Here is a 19,947-nt window from a genome sequence, read left to right as displayed (position 1 = left end):
TTCTGGTCGGAGCCCTCTCCCACACCCCACGTCTTTTACTGGGGGGCAGTTAACTGTTGTACTTGGGAGCTGACTAAGAGGGGTTAATTTTTAGTGACCGTGTGTATGTGAAATAAATTTATTTTGAAAGTTTAAGTACAGATCAATTCCTAGTGTTCCCTCCACTGTCCCCGAAAGTTATTTCTTAAGTGTCACTTAAAAGTCAATTGAAACTTTAACTGTGGTGTGTTACTGCTTCCTCGAGTTGATTATACTTCTTCTTTTTTTTTTAAGGTAAAGTGCAAGTTAAGAGTTCAGACATACAAGTTGGAGACCTCATCATAGTGGAAAAGGTTGATGCATTTTTAATATATTTTAGACCTGTCTAAATGTGATTAACATTTAGCCTGATTGCAATAACTTTGAATCCAAAGGAAATTGTTTGAGACAGTTATCTTAAATCTTAACTTCTTTGTATAAGATATAATATACATGAAGAAAAATCTAGATTTTTCTGTAGTCTGTTTTACTTTAGTACATCTCAGTGTGTGGAGGTGAAATTGTATTTTGTCTAAAATAAGACGTGTTAACTGCTTAATATTGCATTATCAGAATAATTTCATTTGACTAAAGAATTATAATTAGCTAGAACCTATTTAGAATATTAGAATATGTTTCATTTTCTAAGACCTTTATCTCTTTATCGCACAGATACGCTATACATAGTAATTGGGTATTATTCTTGGGATGTAGAAACTTCAAAAAGGAAAGGTCCGTGGAAGTAAGAGACTATTAGAAAAAACTTATTAGGTCATTGTAGGAAAAGGCCAAAAAGAAAACCCCTCAGTGTCAGACTTGGTCGTTGTTGGGTGCCCTGGGGGGGGGGGTGCCTGGGTGGGCTGCCTGCTGTGGTGGGAGAGCTTCTGCACACACTGACCGCCCTGAGAAATGGGATGATGGACAGCCTCTGTTTTTTCTTTCTCTTTTTTCCTTTTTTTCTGTTTTTAAGGCTCTAGAACAACTTAAAAACAAACAAACAAACAAAAAAACCCTCTTGTTTGAGAAGTTGTAATAGTCCTCTTAGAAGAATAGTTTGAGCCCTCGGGGCCACCTGGCACACAGGCCAGCAGCCCGAGCCGCCTCGTGGAGATGTTTGGTACAGGGTCTCTCTCCTCAAGACTGAAGTGGGCTTTGTGTTGCTGCAGTAATCTGTATGCTGAGAATGTTTTGGGTATGTGTGTTTGATTTTACAAAATGGGACAAAATTGATAAATGATTTGCAGCTCATTTTATAGCGTTAGGTAATGTGGACACTAAGTTACGAGCTTTTGATCCGTGGTTAGCTTTTCAGGCGGGGGTCTGTTCTGCGGTGATTGTATATCCGGGAGCGCCCTCATGCGTCCGTCTCTGAGTGTTTCTGGAAGGTCGTGTTGACCAGAGAGACCCCCGAGCCGCATGGAGTCAGACCCCACTGGTTAGCGCCTCCCAGCTTCTCTGGTCAGGAATTGGGCATAGATTGGTGTGGGTCCTGGCTGCGGCTCCCCCTCAGGGCTGTGGTCAGCCGGTGGCCCTCACCTCCAGCTCACCCGGGTTGTCGGCAGGTTCAGGGCCTCAGTTCCGTGAGCTTTTAGCTGGAGGCGTCCCTCATTCCTGTCCACAGTAGGGAGGCAGGGGGCCCTCCCCAGGGCAGGTCCCAGTGGCCTGCCAGGAGAAGGTGGGAATGCCGGCAGCGTGGACTCGCGGGCTGGGACCTGGTGACACCCACCGCCTCTTACTTCCCCTGGAAGAGGCGTTCTGGTGTTGATGGTGGGGCTTGGAGACCAGACAGAGTCTCTCATCGCGGATCAGGGAGCGCTGTTCGGGCTTCTCCCGCGTCCGTCTCATTTCCTTTGCTCTCCTGCTTACGTACATTCTCCTTCCCTCTGCCGCCTGGTTGACAGAGTGGTGTGCCCTTCGGTCCTCCCGTTTTTACTGAGTCACACAGGAGCTCTTCTTGGCCATGTTGTAGGAGCTCCTCTCTCCAGTCCTACGGACGGATGTGAAAGAAAGACCTCTGTCCTACGTCTGGGCATTCTCCTCGAGCTTCCCTCTGGCCTCCCAGGTGTGCCGTCCACCTGGGAGAGGTCGATGAGTCACGTGGCCCTTGTAGACATCCGCATAAACGTTGTACTTGAACGTGGTGGCAGCTGTGTGTCTGTCTGTCACTTCCGTGCTCCATGGGTAGCGCAGTGTGAATGGGTCTCCCACACGGGATCAGTACCATGTACGAGCGAGTGTGCGGTCCCTGCCCGGCCCTGACGCTGACGGATTTGGTAGCAGAGCTAGAGGAAGGACTTCTAAAATATTTTCACTAACCTTTAGGAAATGTTGTTGGACACTAAAAGATAGGGGCGGCCCCTCTACCTGCTTTAGTTTTTTTATATTTCCAGTTTTACACTCATTTTCATATAAAAATTTCCCACATATTTTGGTTACCTAAGAAACATAAATATTTAGGAATCTGAGATACAATGTCTAGTAATTAATATATAAAGTGATATATATTTAGTAGTGGATTAATATTTGTTGAACCAATTTTGTGGTTTTTGTAGTGATACAAGTTACTGACTGACCTAACCGTCATAACGAAAGAGCAGAGATATGGTAGCAAATGGCTTTGTCCTTTTCCTTTTTAATTAAGGATCCTGGCAACACTTACCACTAACCAGAAAAGCAATTTCTCTGTTACTTGACCATACTGCTACTTAGAAATTAATGTTTGGATATTTCCAAGGCGAACTTTATGTTGGAGAGTAGCCCTTCTAATTCTGTATCTGACTGTGAAGTTGAAATCAGTGTACTGATCATCACTGTATGGGTATTTAAAATGTGCTGACCAAATCCAGACCAGTATTGTGGGTGTTGAGGGTGCCATACAGCTCACAGGCGGACAGCAGCCTGGGACAGTAGGAGAGAGCAAATGTGGGCTTCATGTTAGATGGATCTGGGTTTAAACTCCTCGCTGTCCACCCTCAACGCTCTCCCTAGGAGAAGCAGATCTTTGACATGCACTTGGAACGTGGTAGACGAGAACCACGCAGGGTCAAGATTAGATCATGCGTGCAGGGTGAGGAAGGAAAACCGAAGATTGTTTCCTGGCGTAACAGGGAGCCCTCCTAAGACATACTAAAATTTTAGACAAACATGTCAACTTAAATATTATTACTTGAGGAATGTGTCAAGTAGGGTGACTGTTTGGAACTGGAGACTAAGAAGTTGAAGGTTGCCCAGTCACTGATTGTCCAGGTCCTGACATCAGCTCTGAAGTCCGGGTGTCTGAGGAGGATCCCGAGGACACGCACAGAGCAGGATCGAAGGTGACACGGGAGAGTCCTCCTTCATTTCTCAGCCTGAACATCTTTTTTAACAGCTGAATTCGAAAGACAGTTTCTTTATCCTGTTTTTTGAGGTAATGCAATTTAGTAAATATTTTAAACAACTTAATGAGTAAGTATTACCACGTATATTTCAATACCCAGAACAAACACTACAAAAAATGCAGAGAAATACAGTCTGAGGTACTAAGACGGACCCCTGGAAAGGGTTCAGGTAAAATACAAGAAAGCAGGAAGTTTAAAACTGAAGAATGACTACCACAGGAAACCAAGAGAAAACAAATAATAAAATGCAGACTTAGACTCTGATGTGTCATGTATACTCTAATTACTTTCATGATGAAGAGTCTAGATGTACCAGCCCTGAGGTAGGCAGAGTGGATAAGGACGCGAGACCCAGCCATTCACAGGGAATTCAAATCCAGTGACACAGGTGGGATGAGAGAAAGTAACAGGATGGAAAAGTTACACCACAAAAAATTGATCAGAAGTAGGAAGACCTATACTAATATCCAGTGACATAGGGCTCAGAGTAAAGAAAACAACTAGAGAGAAAGAGGCACATCTCATAATGATAATTAGGGTTACACATCAGGAAGACAAAATAACCGTAAATTTGCACTCACCGGGTAATGGAATCACAAAATTCACAAAATCAAAAACTCCTGGAGCTGAACGAAAGAAATAGACAAATCCACAGCAACGAATGAGAACTTCATCCCCAGTCTCTGAGCATCGGATAGAAATGCTGGGCAGGAAATCAACCGTGGCACAGAGGATCGGCCCTGAATCAGCCAGCAAGAGCTGACCGACGCGTACAGACCACCCTCCCAAACAGGGGAAGAGCACACATTTATTTCAAGTGTCCATAGAACGTGCACCAAGATAAAGCATATCCATAAAACAAACCTCAAAGATTTGAAAATAATTTGAATTTTACAGTGGGTTGTTTCATCACAGTAGAGTCAAACTAGAAATTAATAACAGCACAAAAACAGGAGAACTCTATGTGAAAAGTAAGCAGTGTACTCTAGTTATAGAATAAGTATTTAGGAGACAAAATAGAACTGCACGAAAATGAAACTAGAGTGCAAGGGATACACGTACAGCAGTGCGGACAGGGAGTTCCGTAGTAGTTAGTGCCAGCATTCCCAAGAAGAAAAGATCTCAAGTTAATAGTCTGACTTCCTAGCTCAGGAAACTAGAAGACAACCAGAACTAAACCAGTGCATGCAGCAGGAAGGAAATAAGAAATATCATGGGAGATCAATGATAACTGAAAATAGGAAGACAGGATAGTAAACCAGTGAGAGCAAAAGCAATCAGCCACCTCAGGAATGACAGAGGGGACGTTACTGCTGGTCCGGAGCCATTGAAAGGGTCACTGCAGAATGATGCCCCAGTAAACACCGCAGTAGCTTTCCTCCAGGCGACACGCCGGCTTCGACGAGGCGGATCCATTCTTCCCACACCACAAACTATGCACACTCGGTCAGGATGAAACACATCATGGGAATGGGTCTACAAACAGTAAGGAAATGGAATTCGCAATTTAAAGCCTCCAAGAAGGAAGTATCTAGGTCCAGATGTTTTTATTGAAGAATTCTTTTGAGACTTTTAAAGAAGACTTAGCATCATTTTTATACAGTAGTTTCCAGAAAATGGTTGAGGAGGGAACGCTGTGCAGCTTGTGTTGGGAGTCCAGTCGCCATCCTCATACCAGCACAAGAGAAAGCACAAGAGAAAACAAATATCCCTTGTGAATACAGACACGAAAATTCTTTAAGGAAATAACTGCTGGTTGATAACAGCAATACATATAGAAAATTCTACATCATGAAGAAGTGGAGCTTATTCCAGATGCTTAAGGCCAGTTCAGCATTCTAAAATCGCCCCGTGTAACCCACTCTGAACAGGCTAAAAGAAAATTGTATGATCGTGTCCACATGTGACTACATCCAACACCCATTCATAATAAAAATTCTCCATAGTTTGGAGTAGGTGGTAGTTACCTTAATTATATTTAAAGGGCATCTGTAAAAACATAGCCAACATCATACTAAATGGTGAGATTCTGAGTCCCTCTCCTTTCCGATTGGGAGTAAGTCAAGGATGTCTGTTGTGTCTGCTGTTACCACTCGTACTTAGCTAACATTACCACCTACATAGAATAAGGCAAGTAAAGGAAATTAAAGGAATTCGGATTGGAAAGGAAGAAATAAAAATGTCCCCATTGCAGACATGATTGTGTGTATAGACAACCCCAAGGAACCGATGAAAACCCTGGAACTAATGGTAAGGAGTAGGTTCAGTGAAGTGGCAAATTGTGAGACACCACTTAGATACCAGTCCCATTTCCAACATGTGGAAATGGAAATTAGAAATGAAGTCCTCCTGTAGTCACTACTATGAAAACAAAATCTTAGGTATTCTGAAGATAACAGTGGGTTCATGAAAGTAATCGAAGACACTCTAGTCTTGGATTGGAAAATTCCAGTTTTCCTAAAACTGAATATAGGTTTACTACAATTAACATTAAAATCTCAGCGAGGTTTTGTTTTTTGTTTTTATTTTTTTAGACAAAATAAGCTTATTCTAAAACTAATTTGTCAAGGCTAAATTGGCTAAAACAGCCTTGACAAGGAGAGAAAAGGGAGAAGGATCACTTCCTGATGTTAAGGCACACTACCTCACTGTGTTTATCAACACTGTGTGTTAAGAGGGGTAGAAACAGATCAGTGGAACATTGTGGAGAACCCAGAAAAGACACACCCAGATGCTCAAGTGATTTTTGACAAAGTGCAAAAGCAGTTAAAATGGAGAAGGGTTCGCTTTTCAGCAAATGAGGCTGGAGCTAGCGGACATCCATGGGTTAAGAACATGAACCCAATTTAAATGTACGCTTTTTATAGATACTAAATCAGAATAGATGATGGAGTTTTTCTCTGACTGACTTATTGCACATGGCACAACACCCGCTGGCTCCATCCACGTTGTTGCAGACGGCAAGATTTCATTCTTCCTGATGGCTGTGTAATATTCCTGTGTGTGCGCGCGCGCACACACACACACACACACACACACACACACACACACTCTGAATCGTTATTCACCAGACCACGGACATCTAGGCTCTCCGAGAAAGACAAACACCATGTGATCTCACTCACGTGGCATTGAAGAAACAGATGAACATATGGGAAGGGGGAAAGGAAGAAAAGGAGATGGGGAAAAAGGCCTTAAGTGACTTTTTTTTTTTTTAAAGATTTTATTTATTTATTAGGAAGGAGTGAGCACAGGAGGACTGAGGGAGAGGGAGAAGCAGACTCGCTGCTGAGCAAGGAGCCTGATGTAGGGCTCAGTTCTAGGACCCTGGGATTGTGACCTGAGCCAAAGGCAGACGCTTCACTGACTGAGCCACCTGGGCTCCCACCATATGTGACTCTTAACAATAAAGAACAAATTAAAGGTCCATGGAGGGAGGTGGGTGGGGGATGGACATTAAGGAGGCACTTGTGATGAGCACTGTGTGTTGAGTGTTAGTGATAAATAGCCGAATTCTGCTCCTGAAGCCAATATTGTACTATATGTTAACTGACAAAATTTAAGAAAAAGTAGATCATGGATTTAAGTGAAGATTGTGAAAGTTTAAAACTTAGGAAAAAAATGTAGGAGAAAATAATTAGAAAATCTAGGGCAGGAAAATTGTTCCTAAACACCAAAAGCACAATGCATGAAAGAAAAAAAACCTGATAATTGCATCTCATTAAAAGAAAAAAGATTGTGCTTATGAAAGATACGATGAAAACACGGGCTATAAACCATGTAGTGGACAAAGATTTTTATATCTGGAATATGTACAAACTGAACAGAGAGGAAAAATCAAATTAGAAAATGAACGGAAGATGGAAGAGACATTTCTCCAAAGATGATTACAGATGGAGAATAAACACACGAGAAGATGTTCCATGTCATTAGTGCTCCGTGAACGCAGGCTGAAGCGTGACGTGCCAGTGCACAAGGAGCAGAGGGGCTGCAGTGAAGACTGGTGACAGTGCCACATGCTGTCACTGATGTGAGGGAGGTGGGTCGGTCGTGTGTTTTAGTGGGAGCGTCAACGGTGACACTTACTCTGGAAGATCATTGGATCGTCTCCTGAAAAATTAAATACGCAGTTATTGTATGACCCACCAGTGGAACTCTTGGATCTTTTATCACAAAAAATATTAATACAAGTTTACGCAAAAGCCTGTATGTGAGTGCTTATTGCCTGGGTTATTCGTACTAGCCCTGTGTCAGACACCAACAGATATCCTGAACGGGTGGGAGTCCGAGAGGTAGTTGCACAGCACCCCGGGGTGTATCATGTTCAGGAAACACAGGGGTCTGCCGCTGTGTGGCTCGCTGTCCGGAGGGGAGGGAAAAATCAAAAGCATCCAGTGATTGAAGTTACCTAGTTTAAACAAACTAGATGAGTGCTTCACAGGATAAAATGGGAAGGGAATAAAGAGTAATGGTCTGAAAGTGAAATTAAGAAAAAAAGTTCTATTACGATAGCATTAGAAGGAATAAAATACTTACAAATAAAATTACTGTTAAGAATAAGCAACAGAGGGCACTCGGGTGGCTCATTTGGTTGGGCGACCGCCTTCAGTTCAAGTCATGATCCTGGAGTCACAGGACTGAGTCCCGCATCGGGCTCCCTGCTCAGCAGGGGGTCTGCTGCTGCTCCCTCTGACCCTCCCGCCTCACGCTCACTCACTCTCATTCTCTCTCTTTCAAATAAATGAATAAAATCTTAAAAAAAAAAAAACAGTCTATAGGCCTTTATGTACTCTGCCTGGGAATTTCCTATTAGTTAAATGTTACAAGTAGTTTCCTCCCTGGTGTGCTGTGTTGAAGAGAGATTGTTAATTTTGATGAAGTCTACCTTATTAGTCTTTTCATTTATGGTTAGTTGGGGATTTTTGTTTTGTTTTTTAAGGTTTTGTTTGTGGAGAAGGAGGAGTCTTGTTAGGTTTGGTGGGGAAGAAATCCTTCCCTACCAAAATGTTATGAAAATATTCTATAGTATCTTTTAGGGCTTTTAGTTTTGACTTCGAAATTTAGAAGCAGAATTTCTTTGGAACAGATTTTCACGTTTTGACAGTATTGACTGCCTCCTGTCATCTCGTGTAGATATCTAAGTTTCCTGGCACTGTTGACTGCAGAGACTGCAATTTCCTCATCGCTCTGCACTAGCAACCTTCCTCGTTAATCTGGTGTCCATTTTTGGATGGCCTCCCTTCTGGAGTCTCTGAGATCGCATTGGTATAAGTACCTATTTTAGTAGAATACCATCTTGCCTCAATTGCTCTGTTTTAATATTTCAATTTTGTTACATTATAGACTCAACCTTCTGTGTTTCTCACATTTGTCTTGTTCATTCTTGGCCTTTACATTTTCCTCTAAATATTAGGAATACCTGGTCAGTTCCTCCCAAAATACATGTTAAGATTTTGATTGGGTTTGTGTTAAAAATATAGATCAATTGATAGGCATGTGACATCTTTGCCTTCTGATTTTGGAAAATGATGTGTTCTGTGTGTTTAGGTTTTATGTAATGTCTTTCAGTAATGCTTGTTAGTTTTCGTTTAGAGAACTTGACTTCCTTGTCTTATTAGTTATAGTCTGATCTCAGTTTTCTTATCGCTGGAATGAGCGTATCTAAAAAATACTTTATTGCTGTTTATTACTTGTGTTTATGTACTTGTTTTCTGGGCCATTAATTTTTTTTTTAAGTTTTATTTATTTATTTGAGAGAGAGAGAATGAGACGGCCTGCCGAGCAGGGAGCCTGATGCGGGACTCAATGCTGGGACTCCAGGATCGTGACCAGAGCTGAAGGCAGTGGCTTAACCAACTGAGCCACCCAGGCGCCCCAGTTTTTTTAATATTTGCTTACATCCTTATACTTTCTTTGGGGTTCATTGGCTTTTCCCCTCTGCTTTCAAGGGGATATTTAGCTTGTGTTTTTAGCTTCCTTTATATATTGTATGCATTTAAGTACATACATTCTCCTCTTAACACTTGCCTTTGGCTTTGGCAGAATGGTTTCACACACTCTGCTGCATGAAATTGAGTTTTTGTTATCATTCCATTAAAAGCATTTTCTAATTTCCATTGGGATTTCTTTTTTTTTTTTTTTTTTTAAGATTTTATGTATTTATTTGACAGACAGAGATCACAAGTAGGCAGAGCAGCAGGCAGAGAGAGAGGGGGAAGCAGGCTCCCCACTGAGCAGAGAGCCCGATGCGGTACTCGATCCCAGGACCCTGAGATCGTGACCTGGGCTGAAGGCAGAGGCTTAACCCACTGAGCCACCCAGGCCCCCCTGGGATTTCTTTTTTGATTGAAGAGTTCTTTAGATCTTAATAATTGACCCTTCTTCATTCATGTTAGAAAGAGGTAGCTTTATCCCACAACATCTCATTTTTACCTTTAACGACATATGTTTGTTTGTATTACTTGCTTACTGACAAGTAATCCGTTTCTTTACCGTGTGTGGGTCAATCTTTACTGAGGTCTTAAAACTGTATGCATACTTTATGAAATTGTGTGAAGTGTTCTTACTGTATATTTTTTCTTTAGTTTGATACAGCTTTTCCAGTTGACAAAATCATTAGTAATGGTTAAATGTATGAATAGCGAATACTTATATAAGTTTATATGCTATAAGTACCTTTGAGGTTTTGTTCTTTTCTGCCTTATGAGAGACTGTCTCTCAGATTTGTAGGGTTTTTTTGGTTTGTTTGCTCAGTTGTACATTTATTCATTTAGTCAACATTTAGTAAGTGTTTTATTTATGATGTGTTCTGTTTTGTGTTAGGCTTTGGAAGAATCCTATTCTCACTTTCCAGGGCTATTTACTCTACTAGGGAGGACATAATTTTTTATAGGGCAAAAGCTGCTATATTGCATGTATGAGTTTAGTTAACAGAGAGGCCACAGAAAAGCCAATATTTAACATTTTTTAGAAATGGAGCAGTTTTCAAGTCATCACAGATGCTGTTTTCATGGTTTGTTAATGGGGGAAAGAATCGTAAAAAAGTCCAACTAAAAAATTAATTTAATTTTACAAATTATACAAATTATTGTTAATTGCTTCAGTATAAATTTTAATTACAACTTTTTTTTTAGTTTTTACTAGCTATTTCTACTTTGTAATGGAATGGTATTACTTTATAAATTTGCGTATAGGTAATTAGTGTTTTATATTACTTTCTGCAGAATCAAAGAATTCCATCGGACATGGTATTTCTTAGGACATCAGAAAAAGCAGGTATTTTTATTTGTATTTAAATTGCTGGTCATTTAGTATTTTAGTTCAATTTTCGCTTTGAAAGGTAAAAGTTAAATTTATTGTTATAAAAAGTTTTCTTCGAATGATAATACATTGAATTAATTCTAAATCACATTTAACTATGATATTTGATATGATCTTTACTGTATATGTTTGTTTTTAAAAATATAATCCTATCACAACCTTTAAATCAAATGAGTGCTTTCATTGAAAGCTATATTGCTATCTAAGTAATTAAATGATGTTGCTTGAAATTTGATTGCTATTCTGTATTTGCAGTTTTATTAATTCAGCAAACATTTATTTACTATTACTGTGTGGCAGCCACAACTTGTCTGTCCCCTGGGACACAAAGGGAGCGAGACTGAGTTGTTCCCTTCAACGAGGTCATGATCAACTTATGTGTGGATATACAGCCATTGACAGTAATGCTCTGACTATACAGATAGTGTAAGTCACACAGACAGTGTGTAGGTGACTTGAAGTGGGCTTCACAGGGTAAATGGTATTTATATGACCTGGGCTCTTCCCAGTGAGAAGAAGGTTTGGAAAGGGGAAATGAGACAGAAGTCTCATATCTAGAAGAGCTGTGTGTTGGAGATCAGGAAACCCAAAATCTAGTCTGCTTTGGCCAATTCTTAATTATATGACGTAGACACATGGTCACACATTTTCTTAACGTCTAAAATAATGGAGAGGTTTATCAGGCAATGCCCAAGTTCCTTTTGCCTTGTGTTTCTGACTCTGTTGAATAAATGGATAATATTTTTATGGAAAGCTCAGCATGTTATTTTTTATTAGAAATTCAACATATGTATTATTACCTATAGTACGGTGAAAACTCTAGAAAGCACAAAGTTAAATTTTCAAGTTCTTAATTAATTAATTTTCATTTTTAAATAATCTCTACACCCAGTATGGGGCTCGAACTCATGACCCTGAGGTCGGGAGTTGCATGCTCTTCCAGCTGAGCCATCCAGGCACTAGAGTTGTTAATTTAGTTTTTCTCCATGTGTAAACATCATTTTTAAAAAGGGATATCCTGAGATAGAAAATAACGTTTTTTCAACAACTGTGGTTACGGTTATTTACATCGTCAGATGAGGCTGCATTAGCAGGAGAAGAGTCCAGCGACCCCAGTACACCTGCTGGGTAGCGTTTTCCTCAGTGGGCAGCTTTGTCCGTCTGTGCAGCAGACTGGAGAGCTCCTCTTCAGTCCGTTTCGCTTTCTTCTCAGAAACACAGTGGACTCCCTTTCCTATCCCGTGAGATGGGCTGTGCCCTGAGGTCTGGCCAGGAGAGGCCAGCTGACCGCCTCCGGGCCCGGTCCGCACCTCTCTCGCAGCCATCCACTCTGTCCTTCCCCGCGCCGGTGTGGCGTCCGGGATGAGGGTGATCTTCGAAGCCGTCTGATGAAGACTGCGGTTTCCCACAGGGGTTCTTGACTGACTGTGTTGGACAGAGCTCCCTCCTCTTCCCTTGTAGCTGACTTGGAGAGAAGCGATTGAGTCCCAGACCTCGAGCGCTGGTCTCGCTGGGTGGCCTGTGTTCTGTCCCAGTGGCAGCGCACTTTGCTTTCACTTCTTGCTTGTGTAGAGCTTCAGGGCCGCCCAGGCGTGAGAGGGGAAGGCCTTTCAGGTTTTCCTGGGCGTGTGTGCAGCTCTGCACAGGCAGGCGGCTTTCCGACTCCCTGGAATGTGTTAGAAGTTTTCAGAGCCTCCTTCAAGTCTTCTAATTTTCCAGGTTTTCTTTAAGTGTTTTGCTTACCACAGTTTTATCACCAGCTGAGGTAGCTGTGGTGTTAAACGATTGCCGCTGGTTGTTTTTTGACAAACAGTCCAAAGAAACCACTGTTATAATAAACGGGCTCTGGGTCAGGTCAAATTCAAGCAAAGCCGTACTTGGTCAGGTGATTACAGTTCTCTGGGCATGGATTTGGGAAACTCCAGGCCTGATTGTCCCGATCAGTGGTTGCTGGAATATCCGTTTTCTCAGCTACTGTGGGACCGAGGAGTAGGGAGAAGAGGATTTGGGAATGGGAGATGTCAGAACACCACACAGCTCACGCTCAGCTTGATTTAGCCGTGTTTCTCGAATAGATGCACCTGGGATTGTTGAAGGTGTTTGATTATTCTCCAGAGTTCTGAAAAAGTTACTTTTGATTATTTTTACTGATGTTCTCTCTCTTATAGTTATGGAGAAATGGATTTTTGGGGATTTTTACATTTCCATCTCTGTTTACATCACCCACTTGTTTATGATGTTTGTCTTTCTTTCTAAAGGAATTCAGTATAATGAATAGTCGACATGTTTGCGTTTGAGAGCTGCTTTTGTATTACTTGCCCTCTTAATGACTGGTAGAAATATATATGAGATTAAGAATATTATCCTAGGGGCGCCTGGGGGGCTCCGTGGGTTAATCCTCTGCCTTCAGCTCAGGTCATGATCTCAGGGTCCTGGGATCGAGTCCCGCATCGGGCTCTCTGCTCAGCGGGGAGCCTGCTTCCTTCTCTCTCTCCGCCTGCCTCTCTGCCTGCTTGTGACCTCTGTCTGTCAAATAAATAAATAAAATCTTAAAAAAAAAAAAAAGAATATTATCCTAAATATGGAAAGGGTTTTCAGATAATTAACTTAAAGGAAATAAGGTTTTGTTAGAAGACAAAAGATGAAGGAAATCCAGCACTTTAAAACTGGGAGATGACGAGAACTCTTCATTTTCTAGAGGAGTCTGAAGGCTGAACAACTTACGAAGGCCTTGTTGAAGGTCACGTGACTAACAGCAGTTTTAGTTCTCAGCCTCTGAGTAACTTATAGCAGCAGCACAGAGATAGAATATTAGAGCATTAGGCAAATGAGATACTCTGTATTATATTAGTTTTGGATCAGTAACATTATACCTAACTGATGACATTAAAAAAAAACATTTTCTTTGCCTCTAGTTTTCCCTTGGCTTTCGTGTTATAGGGACGTGTTGTAGTGTAATGATACTTAATATTTTGGAGGTCCTAGATCTCTTCGAGAATCTTTTTTTAAAATTCTTTGAAGAGATTTTTATTTATTTGACATAGAGCACAAGCCGGGGTGGGGGTAATGGAGAGGGAGAAGCAGGCTCCCCACTGAGCAAGGATCCTCATGGGGAACTTGATGCCAGGACCCTGGGACCATGACCTGAGCCAAGGCAGACGCTTAACTGACTGAGCCACCCAGGCACCTCTGTCTTTGAGAATATTAAGAATTACCACCTTGTTCCCCAAAAAAGTGTATATAGTGGCATGTATGCTATATTATTGGATCTGACTTAAGACCTTACTGTAGTCTGTTCAAGCTTACAGTTTATTTGTTTGTTTTTAAGATTTTATTTATTTATTTGACAGAACGCACAAGCAGGGGGAGCAGCAGAGGGAGAGGGAGAAGCAGGCTTCCTACCAAGCGGGAGCCTGACTCGGGACTCGATCTCAGGATCGTGGGATCATGACCTGAGCCGAAGGCAGACACTTAACTGACTGAACCACGCAGGTGCCCCTAAGCTTACAGTTCTGTTACATTTCTCAGTTTTATTTTTTTTTCTATCAAATTTAAATTGTTAAAATCATCACTGATTGTAGATATACAGATACTAAAATGTCAGATTGCTATTTCATGCTGTTTTCCCTCTTTTTCTAAAATTTACCAAATAGCTTCCCAGCTAGATAAAATGTGTGTCATAGTATTGCTTTAAATCAGGAATTCTTAGCTTTGGAAATTCTGTTTCTGCAACCTTAAGTGATTATTTTAAAATTTTTAATTTTCTCTTTTTCAAAAGTACACATATTTAGAATTTTTGTATATCAACTGACACTATTGATATTATTTTATTACTTTTCAGTTTCAGTTCAGAAGAATCTGATAGCACATTGTCTGTTAAAAAGAAAATCTTGGGGTACTTGCGTGGCTCTGTCCTTAAGCCTTTGCCTTTGGCTCAGGTCATGGTCCCTGGGTCCTGGGATCGAGCCCCGCATTGGGCTCTCTGCTCAACAGGGAGCCTGCTTCTCCCTCTCCTGCTCCCCCTGCTTGTGCTCCCTCTCTTGATGTATCTCTCTTGGTCAAAGAAATAAATAAAATCTTTAAAAAATAAAAGATAAATAAAAATCTTTAAACCCTAGCCAGTATAAAAGTCTTAAATCTCTGTGGTGTGTCCGAGCTTGGACATTTGCAGTTCGGGGAGGCTCTGTGGTGCCACGTTGGCTGTGTGTGAACGTGGGGCCTTCTGCGGGGCCGGCATCCAGTTGTCCAGAGTGCGGATGCAGTCGACGGGTCCGGGCTCGGAGGGCTTCGATTCCAATTAATCAGTTGCTTCAATCGGTTGCTTAATTCAGATCAAATATCTCCTGAATGCACACAGTCCTGTTAGTGGTATTAAGGGAAATTAATGCTTTAGAACTGATTTTCATCAATCTCTTATAAATGCCAATATCTTTTTCACTTGCCTCCTAAGTGATGACATTATAGTTGAAGTGTTTGGGACATAGTACAATGGCTCAGCTGTCACCTGTTAGTGGGGCAGGGGTAGGTAAATGACACCGTACTCACCCACATTCTCTCCCTGGTGCTATTCATCTTCCCAGCAGCTTAAAAATTTCATGCAGAGTCATTAAGTCATATAAATGATTTAGGAATCAAGTTTAATGGCGAACGAGCCAGTATTACATATGCAAAGTCAATGTCTATTTTTCTTTTGCTGGGCACGTACTGTCCCCGTCTCTTCCAGAGCTATTGGACTTGTGCGCTGTTGCGGACGGTCTTCTAATACTACAGGAGAACTCGTCACGGCGTATGACAGGCTCCGGCGCTCAGCCGCGCCATGTCCCATCCGTCACTTCAGCACCACTTGACGCAGCTCTCCTGTGTGACACGGGGCCTAGTGGATCTTAATTTGATTGTCATTAAACCTGTGCTTTCCTGTCAGCTCTTGTCAATTATACAAAATAAAATCAAGTATTCATAAGAAGTCTGTAACGGGATAGAAGCAGACGATTTAATAATTCAGTTTCGCCGAGCCTTCGCCGGCCTCCCGTGTGGCTGGCGCCTGCCGTGGCACGTCAGCAGGTCCAGTACGTTGGCTGTACTTCTGCTCTCGCCACAGTTCATGCTCTGTTCAAATCCGATCAGTTCCTGCGAGGCTAGCAGTGCTAGCTGTGCTCAAGGGTAAGTCCTAGATCTGTTGCCCCTGAGTTTTTAAAACAGCGGAGCGAAGCAGGTCCTCTTTAAAGACAGCTGTATTGCTTCCAGTGCTCAGTGAGCTTCCAGAGCCCGGCATTGCTTTCACCGAGAAACGTGGGATGTTTGCAGTGTGAGAGGCTCCAGAGGTCTCCCTTCTTCCTGCTTTCTGTGTTAGAAAGCAGACCTAGAGCAGAGCTGTTGGCACTGACGTGTCAAAGTACGCGTCAGACAGAATCTAGAATCCGGTCCCTGTGCGCTTGCTTCTGTATCAGAACACGCACAGGCCCACACACGCATATACGTAAACATGCAGGTATTTAAGAGGAGTAAAATCAACTTTGAAAAACTGTTCAACTGTAAAATAACATCCACTGCAAGTTTTCTTGCACTCCTTGTTAGTGAAAGCAGTGTGTGGAACTCTCCTTACGGTAGGTCTTCCGACAAGTAATGCACAACGGAGTGTATTTACGTATTGAGCGAGGTCTCAGAGGACGTGGAATCAGACAGACGTCTCCTGAGTACTCTTGCCTCCATACGGTAGATGACTCAGAGTCGTCTCGCGGGGCGCTGGAGGCTCCTAGAATCGTGCTGGCGGCACCGGTGCCCGCGGCACAGCACAGCGGCCAGCGTTGGAGACGTCCTGGGTGCAGGGCTCTCAGGGACACGTTGCAGGACCTGAGCGGTGACGGGTTGGAAGTGCATTGGCTGGTGGAAAAAGTAGTAGGAGAGCAAGAAAAGGCCCGTGGTGCGTGTAGAACAGCAGTTCCTCCGGAGGGCTGCAGGGAGGACGCAGCTAGCACGGGTGTGGACTGGCACAGACCCATCGTAGTGTTAGGACGTTGTGTGAGGGGAGTCCTGGACTGGGCTCTGGGGAGCTGCATCCTGACACGGCTACCTTCACTGGTCCCGCAGACTTGAGGAAGCGGCAGCGCAGTGAGCTCCTGGCGCTCGGGGCCGGCTGCAGTGGATTTGCCTCTGTGTTTTACAACACCGCTCTCCGGTCCGTCCGGTCCCCTCCCCGCGCCGTGCAGATGACGACTTGAGCGCAGTGAAGCAGCTGGGCAGGGAGCATTGCCGAGTGGGGTCAGAGCTAGTGTTCAGCCCAAGACTGGCTCTTCCTGCCGTGCCGCGGAACAGGAGCCTCTCCCGGGCCTGCTGACATGGGGGGCCCATCGCTCTTCGCGGGGGCGGTCTGTCTGAGGCGCCGGGGGTGAGCACTGCTGCCGCAGGCCACTAGATGCCAGTAGCAGCCCCTTCCCGGCCCAGGTTTGAAAACTGTGTCCCCAGAAGTTTCCAGGTGCCCTCTGGGGTGCAAGATCTCTCTTGGTTGAAAAACACTAGAGGACTTTCTTGTTTTCATTGAAGAGAATCCCTAAGTGTTCAGTTATTTTTCTTTTGAGAGTAATTGTTTTAATATTCTTCAGGGATCTTCTCGGTAGGAACAGATTGATTCTGTGGCATTTGACTCCACGGGGAAGAAGCTTCTACTGCAAGCCGGCGCAGCCAAGAAGTCAGGGGCCGGCCCCACGTCCCCGCTACCGCCAGACTGAGGCCGGGCATCACCCTGCAAGGGGTGTCCGCTTGCCGCTCATTTCCCCAGGCCCGGGGGACCGGGCCTCCCTTCTGCTCACCAGCTCCCACTCAGAGGCAGGAGCTCCGCCCGGTTTTGACAAGCTGGGATAAGGGAGCCCCAGCTAGGTTCCCCCGTCAGCTAGCTTGCCGGGCAGATGCCTGGACGGGCTACCGCAACCCTCCCCTCACCCCGGCACATCTTGTCTCGAAAGTCTGGGGGTAGCGCGTCTCCGAGTGGGTCTCTCTGACTTCCGCTGACTTGGCCTTCCTGGGCTCCTTACATGCTGACGGGCACGTGTCTCACTGCGGCTGGGACGTTTGCGGTCCGTGCTCCTCCGGGCGGTCTCCGCATGCCCCCGGCTCCAGTCCTGCGGGGGCTCCCACGGCGTGTGCCGGCGCAGGCGGTGAGGCCCACGGGCCCTTCTGTCTCTGCCGCGGTCTTTCAGTTCTTTTGCTCTCTCGCCCTCAGGCTGGACCATTTCTGTCCTGTCTTGGGGTTTGCTGATTCTTCTGCCCTTGGCTTCCCCCAGGGAGGTGTTCATTGTGATTACTATACTTGTCGGTTCTTGGATTTCTTTTTTCTGTTTTCTCCCCCTTTATTGATTCCATTTTTTCATGATTTGTTTTCTTAACTTTCCTTAAATCTTTCTTCAGCTTCTGAGCATCTTTCAGCCTAGTCTCTGTCTAGGAGATCTGACACCACGTATTCTCCAGAGACAGTGTCTGTTATATTTTTTGTTCCTTTATTTTATTTATTTGAGAGAGAGTGTGTGTGTGTGAGAGAGAGATCATAAGCAGGGGTGAGGGGTAGAGAGAGCGGGAGAAGCAGCAGACTCCTTGCCGAGCAGGGAGCCCAGTGTGGGTCTTGATCCCAAGACCTTGGGATTGGGACCTTAGTGAAGCCAGATGCTTGACCAGCTCAACCAGCCAGGCCCTCCTTTTTTCCCCTTTGTAAGTACGCAGTGACACTGCCCTGTTTCTTTGTGCGCGCTGATTTCTGGTGAACACTGGGTGTTTTAACCTTTATAATGTGGTGACTGTGGAGGTCAGGTCCCCACCCCCGACGGGGGTCAGCCTGAGACTCGGTCGTGACAGTTGTGGTGTTGTGGGGAAGCTTCTCGCTCACGCGCGCACACACACACACACACACGTGAGCACGCGCGCACACACACACACACACACACACGTGAGCACGCGTGCACACACACAGGCCTAATTGGTTTTCTCCTAAAGATGGCAGGGGCAGCTCGTTGTCTTGAAATGTGGATAAATCACAAGAGGAATCAGTGCTTTCTTACAGGAACTTTGAGCAGGCGACGACCAGACCAATCCAAACAAGAGGCCTCTGCTGACGTTTTACTCTCGCTAAAAGCTGAGAAGGGAAGATGGACTCCCCCACTTCCCTCAGCCGGCACTGCGGTCATGGGTGTGGGCCCTGAGCACAAAGGCTGCTGGTATCCAAGCAGAGCAGAGGCTGGACATGGTGCCTCTGGGGGGCAGCTGGGCAGCAGTGCTGAGGGCCCTTGAGTATGAACTGGGCTCTGGGTGCAGGAGCCAGGGTTCCAAGTCCCATAAGGGGAAGGGGAGACAGTTGGCCTGGACCGTGTGTGCAGTCAGTGACGTGCAGCCCGGGGAGGGCAGGGAGGGCCTGCAGATGAAAAGTGACATGAATGTGCACCCAGAGCGGACAAGGCTCAGCTGTGGTGTCTGGAGCATGTACATTTGGGGGGTAACTCCAGACCAGAGGAAGGAGTGCAAGGGATAGTAGTGTTAGGCTGCGGGGTGGTGTCGTGTGGGACACCCAAGATACTCTCAGGTCTCGCAGTCGTTTACGGGGTACTTGTCCTGAGTCACGTACGGATGCTTGTGGGGCTTTCTGTGACAATTTTATGAAGGTACTTGAATTCATTTGGTGATGAAACTAATACTTTGTTTTATATGCTTGTTTTTAGCAATTGCTTCTTAAAAGTTTGATGTAATTGGCTCTTTCAAGTATGTAAAGCATGTGTGATTTCAGAGGGAGCAGTATAAAGCAGCCCCTTCCCACCTTCCTCCCTCTGCAGGGATCACCCCCGTGGCCACACCCACACATTCCCCCCAACCCCCTGCCCCTGGCCTGGCTCTTCAGCAGACGGTGGTGCTCCTGGCACGGCATTTTGCTTCCCTCACTTACCGATGTACACCCTGCAGATCATTAACTGTAAAAATTAAGGTGTTTCCCTTTCTCTTTCTCCCACCCTTTCCTTTATTCCCCTCCCTCCTCTTTCCCTCCCTGTCTTGCTCCCTGTCTCCTGTCTGTGCTCTGTCCTCCATCCTGTCTGTCTTACGTGGCTGCTCGTGTTCCCCTTTTCTTCATTGATTCTCACACGATCTCTCAGCCTTTTGTTCCGACAAATAATGGCACAGGGTCATCTTGTATGTGTGTCACTTCGTGTCTTGGCTGTTCTGTCTTAGGATAGGTTCTGAGAAATGGTGTGATAGT

The 19,947-nt window shown here is 44.4% G+C and overlaps 1 protein-coding gene across 2 annotated transcripts in view; it reads left to right on the top strand.

Annotated features, from left to right (window-relative positions):
• Positions 1-19,947, top strand: part of ATP9B (ATPase phospholipid transporting 9B (putative)) — a 225,117-nt gene that overhangs the window by 60,248 nt on the left and 144,922 nt on the right. The window contains exons 6-7 of one of the 2 annotated variants that reach the window (XM_032872196.1): positions 274-332; positions 10,622-10,673. In XM_032872196.1, coding sequence (XP_032728087.1) covers positions 274-332; positions 10,622-10,673 — 111 coding nt within the window. The remainder of the gene's footprint in view (positions 1-273; positions 333-10,621; positions 10,674-19,947) is intronic. The other variant, XM_032872197.1, reaches the window with a different exon arrangement.

This window comes from Lontra canadensis, unplaced genomic scaffold, assembly GCF_010015895.1.
Source record: "Lontra canadensis isolate GAN:19392208 unplaced genomic scaffold, GSC_riverotter_1.0 scaffold44, whole genome shotgun sequence".
NCBI classification, from domain to species: Eukaryota; Metazoa; Chordata; class Mammalia; order Carnivora; family Mustelidae; genus Lontra; species Lontra canadensis.
This window is presented reverse-complemented; position numbering and strand designations above follow the sequence as displayed.